The sequence below is a fragment of the Alosa alosa genome, chromosome 24 (assembly GCF_017589495.1).
Source record: "Alosa alosa isolate M-15738 ecotype Scorff River chromosome 24, AALO_Geno_1.1, whole genome shotgun sequence".
Classification (NCBI taxonomy): Eukaryota; Metazoa; Chordata; class Actinopteri; order Clupeiformes; family Clupeidae; genus Alosa; species Alosa alosa.
Genome location: NC_063212.1, coordinates 5,457,329 through 5,467,328, shown reverse-complemented (window position 1 = coordinate 5,467,328; position 10,000 = coordinate 5,457,329). Strand labels below are relative to the sequence as shown.

The following is a 10,000-nucleotide window of genomic DNA, read 5'->3' as shown; positions in this document are numbered from 1 at the left end:
AGTGTGGCGAATTCTCATCAGCACAGAGGCCTCTCCACAGAGACCCGGCGTCTCCGTCCTCTGTCTGAGACGGACCCTGTCTCTGTCTCCGTCTCCGTCTCTCTCGCACGGACTGTCTGTCTTCCCCTGTTTGACCTCATCTGTGGCTCACTCTCTGTCTCACTTTCCCTCCCTCACGCACTCCCTTTTCTTTCAGTGTCCCTCCTTCTCTCTCTCTCTCTTTCTCTCTTTTTTATCACAATACTTCCCTCTCCTTCTCTCTCTTTCTCTTTTTTATCACAATACTTCCCTCTCCTCTCTCTTTCTCCCTCTCCCACCCTCCCTCCCTCTCTCTCTCTCTCTCTCTCTTTCTCTTCAGCTAGCTCCCCCCTGTCTGACCCTGTCTGCCTCTCCTCGCCTCTGTCCTCTCAGGCTTATTTCTCCCCATACACTATACTCTGTTCCAGTATCTCCTTTCAAGTGAAGATTTATTTGTCTCCTCTCGCTCTCTCTCTCTCTCTCTCTCTCTCTCTCAGTGTCATCTCTCATCACTCTTGTTGGCTGTCTTCCCCTCTGTGTTTCATCCGTTTTTCTAACACAGAGTCTGTCCCACCATCCGTCATCCCTCCTGTGTCCAAACGGTGTGTCTTGTTATTAGATTGACATTATACCATCTGAATCACCGTGTGATGTAGACTAATGGCCTACTGGTTAATGTGTAATCAGTCTTACTCACGCATAATGACTTGACAGAGCCGCGTTGCTGCTACTCACACTTCCTTTGTGGGATTCAGAGCACTCATGAATGTTTGCACAACCTTAATGCAACGTTTATGTGATGTTTTACATGGAACGCTACACCGTATGCAAACCACTAAACCTGACACAGCCGTTTGTCATGCTGTAGTTTTCTGGCTAAGCCTTATTTTCTCACACATACACACACACACACACACACACACACACACACACACACACACACACACACAGAGGCACTGAATACTTATTTCTTGTCTTTGCTTGTACTTCTTTTTTCCCTGTTTCTCATTTTATTAACTTTGTGCGTGGCGTGTTTGCAAACTTCTCCTCACTCTGAATGTCAATGAGGGGCTTTGGACTCAAAGAACTTTGGGCCTAATCCACGGGGAGGGGTGCTCCAGAGGTCTCCCTCAGTTTATGTGTGCCTGTGTGTGTGTGTGTGTGTGTGTGTGTGTGTGTGTGTGTGTGTGTGTGTGTGTGTGTGTGTGAGAGAGAGAGAGAGAGAGAGAGAGAGAGAGAGAGAGAGAGAGAGAGAGAGGCTGATTAAAAAAATGAGTTGAAGTCGGGAGTTTAGGCTTTGAGGGCGGTGACCCTTTGGGTAATGGAAACGATCTGCTCACTGATCCCACTTCTGGCACCGGTGTCTGAGCAGCTGTGTGCTGGTACCGTGTACACCACTCAAAGAGCCAGTAGATGAAGATGAGGAAAACACACACACACACACACACACACACACACACACACACACAACAAGAAACAGCCAGGGCCATTTAGAGATAGAGCCTTGAGATCCCTGGAGACCAATGGTGAGAAGCGAGAGAGCAGTTAGGATGCGCCCGATGAACAAAGACACTTTCATCATCTTTGCAAACTGTTGTGAAACAGCAGGAGGTAGGCGCTCCATTTTCATTTTAATGGGCATTCGAGCAAATTAATTCAATGATTGCTGACCAATGCTAACTCACCCCTCGAGTCTCCATGAAGGTCTGGCGATATTTGATATATCAGAGAGTCTTAATTGCAGCTTTGTACGTTTCTTGTTTCCTTCTCTGGCTCTGTGCGAAGCATCTCTTCTCTGCTACTCATTGTTACTCCTGTTACTCCTCTTCTGCATTTCATCCCTTTCTTCGCTCTTCCTCAATCCCTTCCCTATCCCTCTCTTCTCAATCATCTTCTTATTAGACTGTAATTATCTGTCTTTCCTTTTTTACGGGTCATAAGAGCAAATGAACTTGATGACTTGCTGACCAATGCTAACTCATCCCCTGAGTCTTGCACAAAGGCCTGCACTATTTGAAACATTGGAGGGGTATTAATGATAGCTTTTGTGTGTTTCTTTTGGCTGCGTCCATCTTTTCTTGCTACTGGTTGATCGGATGTCTGACTCTCTCTCTCTCTCTCTCTCTCTCTCTCTCTCTCTCTCTCTTTTGTTCCCCAGCTGCCTGGATCACTGAAGAGGAAGCTGACTGGACCCGAGGGCTCTCTGGGGTCGGTGAACGGGCTCTCGGATGGCCCCATGTCCCAGGGCAGCGGTAAGCGCCTCTGCCTGGAGGATGTCACCATGGGCACCGGCTACCCGCAGCCGCCTTTCTCTTCTGGACCCGGGGTGGGCGGCCAGGGCGGCATTAACAGCAGAAACAACAATAACGGGCTGGAGTCCCCGTACATGCCCACAAAGGTGAGCCCTGCGGGGTCGGCGCCCGGGGGTGCAGGTGGCGGGGGTGGCATGGGAGGGGGCATGGCGTCGCCGTTTGGCAACAATGGGGGCAGCGTGGCGTCCTCGGTGGAGCAGGAGCTGCAGGACATCCTGGAGGAGCTGACCAAGAATCCCGACCCAACCCTGCCTGAGCTGGACATCGAGAAGATCCTGGGCAGCAAGGAGGACGAGGGGACGGCCGGCGGTGGCCCCGGGCCGTTCATGCACCCGGACGAGGCCGGCACGCCCAAATGCTCCCCACCGAGGCCCTCTCACCTGGAGGCCCATCTGACCCGCTCCCCGGGCTTCCCCCAGGCCGGCTCCCCTCAGGTGGGCCTCAGCCCGGCCGGCGCCCCTTACCCCCTGTCCCACCCGTCCAAGCCGGTCCTCTCGCCGCTCTCGGCCTCCCCCTTGTCATCGTCCTCCTCGTCCTCGCAGGCCCAGAACCAGGCGCGGTCGCCCATGCTCTCGGCCGCCCTGTCCAGCCGCGGCGTCCGGCTGGCGGTGCGAGATGTCCCGTCGCACAGCAGCTCCAGCAGCTAGCCTCCAACAGCAACAAGCACCACCCGTCTGGGAACCAGGGCCCTGCCCCACCACCGCCCCCTCCCTCCCAGCCAGGCATGCCCTCCTCGGGCTCCTCGTCCTCCTGGGCCGGTCCCTCTCCGCCGTACCGGCCCGGGGACAAGCTCCCCAACTCGTCCCCCACCAGCAGCCCTTCAGCCCAGCCGGCAGCAGCATCCAGAGCCCCCAGAGCTCCCTCATCTCCAGCCTGGCTCCAGCACCGGCCCAGGGCCCCTCGCCGCCCTACCGGCCCGAGAAGCTGACCAGCCCGGCCCTGGCTCAGCCGCCGTTCAGCCCGCAGAGCGCCCTGCTGCCCTCCGGGAGCGTTCCCCAAACAGGGGGCAGCATCCAGGGCTCGCAGGCCAGCTATCTGGGCCCCGGGGCCACCACAGCGGGGGCCACCCGCCCCTCGCCGCCCTACCGGCAGGACCCCAAGCACGGGAGCCCGGGCGTGGGCATGGGCGTCCCCTCGCAGCAGCAGAACGGCTCGGCCGTTCAGAACAGTCAGCTGTTCAAGGCCATCACCTCCAGCCAGCCGGCGCCTAGCAACCTCAAGCTGCTCATGCAGCAGGGTCAGCAGGGGCCCACCTCCGCAGGACAGTCCGTGCACCAGCCCATGGCTCCGGGGCCCATGGGAAAGGGCCCTGGTGGAGGCCCGGACTCCTTCTCCTTCAACAACACCAAGCCCCTGCGCCACTTTGACCCCGACCTGACCGTGGCGGCGGCGAGCCAGCAGCAGCAGAAGATGGGCGGACCGGCCAGCCTTCCGTCGCCGGCGGCTAGCGGTAACGGTGGCCACGGGCCGATGGGAGGACCGGCCTACCGTGGGCCCAGCATGCAGACCGCACCTCCAGCATCAGCGGCTGTGGCTGCCAGTCACAACCACTTGTTCCAGCAGCGGATGCAGAGGGCCATGCAGAGGGGCTCGGGGCCTGGAGGAATGGTCTGCAGAGAGGTGAGTGACCCCTTAAGTGACCCCATCTTACCCCACAAACACCCACTCTCCTCGCCACTAAAGATGCCATTTAGCTAGTCTACGTCAGCGTTTCTCAGCCCTGACTCATGCTGGAGGTATTTGAGTCACAAAAGGGCCTGTGTTGATGAGGAAGTGCCGCAAGACAGTACAGGATGTTAATAGCGATGGAATCTCTGCCAGGCAATGTGTGTGTATTGTTTGCGCTCCAGGTAAAAAGCACAGTGGGGATTTCTTTCACATATCTATTACAGTCTCATTGGAGCCGGGTAAGAGAGGGCCTTGAGATAGCAATGGCTTTTCCCAAGCCTGTGTGTACTCACTTGTTGAAAGCTTTATCCCCAGTCAACGTAAGAAAAACCACAGAGGACCCAATAGACTGCTTCATTGTTTGTGTACAAGCAGGTGTTAATACCACCAAGGCCATGCCTTTGATTTCTTGGAAGAACCTAGGCAGATTTCATGTGTACGCTCACTCGTACTGGAGTCAGTTTTGCTTAGGTGTGTGCTGTATATATTAGTCCTTGTCAATAATCTGAAGCTGATCTGGAGCCTTTGATCCTTGGTGGAGAAGGTCTTGGCTCGTAACTGCCGTCAAGCAGCAGGGGTAGATGGGAATCGGAAGTGTGTGTGTGTGTGTGTGTGTGTGTGTGTGTGTGTGTGTGTGTGTGCTTCTCCTGAGGATCTCCCTGAGAATAGGAGCACTGGTGCTTTACTTACAAGGAGGAGGGCCGGCGTGGCGGCAGTGGGCTTTAACAGGGTCTCTGAGGACCGCGCCGATCAAGGCCAAGGTCAGGGGAAAGCCAAGGAGAGGGTAGGAGAGAGGGAGGGGGAGGGAGGAGGGAGGAGAGAAAAAGAGCTAAAAAAGAAACAGTGAGAAATTGCAGAAAGGGACTGAGGAGATAAAGTGGGGGTGTTTTGTTCTGTTTTCTTTTATTATTTTCTTCCCCTTTCTCTCAGTTGGCCATCAGAGTTTTTGGTCTTGTCCTCCTACTGCACTCTGGCCTGAGGGCAGGGGTGGGGAAGGGGGGTGTACCAGAGAGAGAGTGAGAAGGGAAGGGAGGGGGCACCATGCTGACTCCATTTTAGGGGGGAGGGCGGAGAATAGATTATGGGAGAGCGTAGGAGGCTATAATGAATGGACAACGGAACCAAGTGAAGGAATTTTCCTGCTTCTCTCTCTCTCTTTCTCTCTCTCTCTCTCTCTCTCTTTCTCCTTCTCTTCCTATCTCTCTCGCTTCATTTCTGTGTCGGTGTGATATTATTCATTCGTCGATTGCCGCACGCACACACACACACACACACACACACACACACACACACACACACACACACACACACACACACACACACCTATTTTGTTCCAGTACAAGGCAGGCGTGTTGTTTAAAAGAAGGGAGATCTGTGTGTTGATTCCTGCGGTGCCAAGAGCTTGGTGCTGTCATGTGCGCGGGTAGGGAGATGCATAAAGAAGCAGCTCTTGTGTGGGGTAAAAAGATAAGACAGGGGAAAAATGGGAAAAAAGAAAGATTGTAAGCTTTTGACAGTCTGTCTGGTTATTGTGTGTGTGTGTGTGTGTGTGTGTGTGTGTGTGTGTGTGTGTGTGTGTGTGGGCATGACAGAGAATTTGTCTCTGAGTGTCTAAGTGTTGAGTCAAGAATGTGTGTTTATGTGTGCATGTCTATAACCAAATTCCTCTATCTCTCTCCCTCTTTTCTCTCTCTCTCTCTCTCTCTCTCTCTCTCTCTCTCTCTCTCTGTCTCTCTCTCTCTCTCTCTCTCTCTCTCTCTGTGTGTGTGTGTGTGTGTGTGTGTGTTTGAGTTTCAAAGTGCCGCGGCAGCATTCTCCCTTTGAGCACAGCGGTGTGTTTGAAGGCAGCGCCCCTCTCTTTCAGCTCAGTGGTATTCTTTCAGCACACCAATAAAAGATAATGAATTTTTAGAGAGAAAAAGCAAGGGAGGGGGAGAGGAAGGGGGGAGAGAGGGAGGAGAAGGAGGGGGAGAGAGGGGGAGGAAGAGAAGGAGGAGGGAGAGAGGGGACAGAGCTTTAGCCTCTTGGCATGCATGGCTGAGTGCTAAAGGAGCCCCTGAGAGCCAGTCCGACACTCTCTCACACACACACACACACACACACACACACACACACACACACACACACACACACAAACACACTGATCTGTCACATTCTACTTCATACTACTAAACTCATATGAGACAGGGACAGGTCCAGAAATCCACTATACACACACACACACACGCGCGCGCGCGCGAGTATAGTGAAGGCACAACCTACTGAACAAGATAATATTGCTGATAGGTCAGTATAATCCAATCGAATTCACCCTAGCAAACCTGAATTAGGGATTTTTACCTCTCTTCTCAGGAGGTTGTGGCACCACACACACACACACACACACACACACACACACACACACACACACACACACACACACACTTGAGGCACAGAATATGACATTCATGTTGTCCAGAGTAATTTCACTGAAGGCTTAGGAAATTGAGTGCTTGGTTATATTGATGGTAAATCAGTCAAACCCAATCAGATTTACCTCAGCTAACCTGTTCTGGGGCTTTCTGCCTGCTTTCTGTGGAGGCAGTGGCCAAGGCTGCTGAGTCCTGTCACGTCTGGAGGGAAACCACATGGTCCTGTTGTCAGGGTGAGGCAGTTAGTCTCACAGTTCCGCAAACGCTGAGATGGAAAAAAAGAATAACATCCAGCATAACAGTTAGAATCTGAGGCTCTTTATCTCAGATAGTTACTGTACACATGTGTATGTGTGCACACACAAACACACACACACACATACATTCACACACACACACACACACACACACACACACACACACACACACACACACACACACACACACACACACACACACACACACACACACACACACACACACACACACACACACAGACGTATATTTATACATACATATATTTATACATACATACCGGCATCTACACTAACACACAGACAGACACAAATTTACAGTCACACACACACACACACACACACACACACACACACAAAAGCATTTTTCCTGGCAAAAACAACTTTTCCTGGCAAAGACAATCCCCTCCTTCATGGAAAGGACTTTATTTTCTTTCTCATCTTTTCCTTCATGGAAAGGTGTACTCTCTTCTCCTTCTCTTCTCTCTCTTTTCTCTCTCTCTCTCTCTCTCTCTGCACTCTCTCTTTCTCTCAACTTGTTCCTCATCTCTTCCCTCCGCCCCCACACCTAAAGACTCTGAGGTTTGTTTTTCTCACAAGTCATGCTAGGTCCACACTCCTCAAAAGGAAATGTTTTTTTTCTTTGTTTGTGTGTGTGTGTGTGCATGTGCGTTAGTGAGTGTTGTGTTTTGAGTGTGTATATGATTATGCTCAAAGGAAAGGATTCTGCAAATGCTGATGCATATGTGCATGTTTAGCGGAAAGGCATGTATTTGTGTGTGTGTGTGTGCGTGTGTGTGTGTGTGTGTGTGGTTTTGACTGTCTCCTGTATATCTACCATCTCAGTGACCCAGCTTAAATGCATCCGTCCCTCTTCACAACTACTTCCCGTAGAATGTTGTGTTAACAGTGTGTGAGTTCACACACCTTTACACAATTCCCATTCTCATTTTTTCTGTCTGAGTCTGTCTGCCTTTCTGTGTTGCTGCCTTTTTTCAGTCTCTCTCTCCCTCTCTCTCTCTCTCTCTCTCTCTGTATGCCTCTTTCTCTCTCTTACTTGCTTTCTCTCCAGCCTTGTTATGACAGATTGGCCTACCCTTAAGGTGTGTGAGTGAGTGTGTGAGTGTGTGTGTGTGTGTGTGTGTGTGTGTGTGTGTGTGTGTGTGTGTGTGTGTGTGTGTGTGTGTGTGTGTGTGTGTGTGTGTGTGTGTGTATGTGTGTGTGTGTGTGTGCTTCCAGTGGTCACAAGATGAAGGGCAGGGAGGAGGGGTAGTTGTGTGTGTGTGTCTGTGTGGGGGGTTGTGGGTTAAAAAATCTTGGGGCTTTGCAGCTGTGAGTGAAGCGAACAACACAACATGACACACTCACCCTGGAGCTCATGTGTGTGTGTTTGTGTGTGTGTCTGTGTGTGTGTGGTTGTGTTAGTGTGTGCATGTTTCAATGTGTGGTTGAAATGTTGTCGCCGTTGCCCGGTCGGTTGTGAAAGCAAAAGTCCATGTTGCACTGCGCCTGAACTTTAACCTGTGCTGGCTCCTTGCGGTCTGTTGCCCACGGTCAGCACAGCAAGTGTAGGTGTATGAGGCTGACAGTGATGGCTGCAGAGAATTGGTGTTTTTACGATGAGTCAGCATCTCCTCTATGTGTGTGTGTGTGTTTGTGTTTGTGTGTGTTTGTGTGCGTGTGTGTATGTGTGCTGGGGCGGGGTGGTGGGGGGGTAGTTTGTCTGGTAGACAAAGATTCAAGGTATGATGCACAATATACACCCACAGGCATGCAGAACTCAATGCAGATATCTCCCACACATCTACTTCTTCATTTACACACAATGATGCATTCACAACTTAACATATGTGCAGTCACACCAAACACACACACATACACACACACATGCAAACATAAATGTTTGTTTATATCTCTTTCTGTTGCACATACACACATAGATCACAGTTGCTTTCTCACACACATGCATAGGCTACACACTTAAACACAGTCCTTCATACATCTAGGCACTAAACACACCCACACACACACACACACAGCCCTCTCTCTCTCTTACACACACACACACACACACACACACACACACACACACACACACACACACACACACACGAACAAGCATTCACTCCCTATCAAATCTCCTTGACCTCATCTCTCCACCACAACTGATACCCCGCCCCCCACTCTCTTTCTCTCTCACTCTCTCTCTCACACACACACACGCGGCCACACGCACGCACACACACACACACACACACACACACACACACACACACACACACACATACACACACACACACACACACACACACCAGATTTGTCCTTCCTCCAAGGCTGAAAGAAGACTGCTGGAGTGGAGGGATAAATACAGAGACGGGGAGGGAGGGAGAGGAGAGAAAGAAAAAGGAGAAAAAAAAAGAAGTGAGCGAACGAGAGAAAGAGTGAGCGAACGAGAGAAAGAGTGAGCGAACGAGAGAACCCCCTGATGTGGCTCTCAGGCTGCAAGCTCAGTGGGGATCGGAGGACTAGTTGTGTTTTTTTCCACTCGTCCTCGGTTGAACCATCCTATCTGATTTTTAAAAACCTTTTTAAACATCTCTAAGTGGGTCAGCCCCTCTGATAAGTATGTGGCACATGTGTGTGTATGTGTGTGTGTTTGTGTATGTGTGCATGTGTGTGTGTGTGTGTGTGTGTATGGGCATTTGTTTATATGCACAGCCTTCGGCCAGTGTATGATATGGAAACAGCGTCTCATTGTTGTTCCCTGGGGCAAGGTGTGGTGGGTGACGAGTTAATCACAAGACCTTTCAGTGTAACTGAAAAGGTGCATTCACAACCACAACACGTGGCCGCACGCACGCACACACACACACACACACACACACACACACACACACACACACACACACACACACACACACACACACATATATATGCACATATGTTCAAACAATGTCACCGACACACAGTCAGAGAGCATTCCATTCACACGCGTCATATATTCAAATACAAACTCAAATTCAAACAAAATGAATACATCAAATCAGTGAGGACATGGTGTCTGTGTGTACTGTATTTTTTCCATTTTTTGACAAGTGGATTTCAGACATAATTGTAATCCACCAAAGCCCTGAGTACCATAGTGGAGGCATAAAGACATAAAGACATGACCAGATGTAGTATCACATAGACTGCACCCAGATATGGTCTGTCTAATAGAATAATCTAGAATAAGTGTGATCTAATGCAATGTAATAGGTTTACTTGCTACTACGCTCATTCCTTTGTGTAGCAGAGTTGGTTTTTGAAAGTGTGCACCAGATATGAGTTTGTGTTC

The 10,000-nt window shown here is 50.8% G+C and overlaps 1 protein-coding gene across 1 annotated transcript in view; it reads left to right on the top strand.

Moving 5' to 3' along the window:
• The window catches only part of LOC125289657 (mastermind-like domain-containing protein 1), an 86,593-nt gene that overhangs the window by 48,139 nt on the left and 28,454 nt on the right, over positions 1-10,000 (top strand). The window contains 2 exon segments of the mRNA XM_048236614.1: positions 2,177-2,958; positions 2,960-3,950. Of these exon segments, the coding sequence (XP_048092571.1) occupies positions 2,177-2,958; positions 2,960-3,950 (1,773 nt within the window).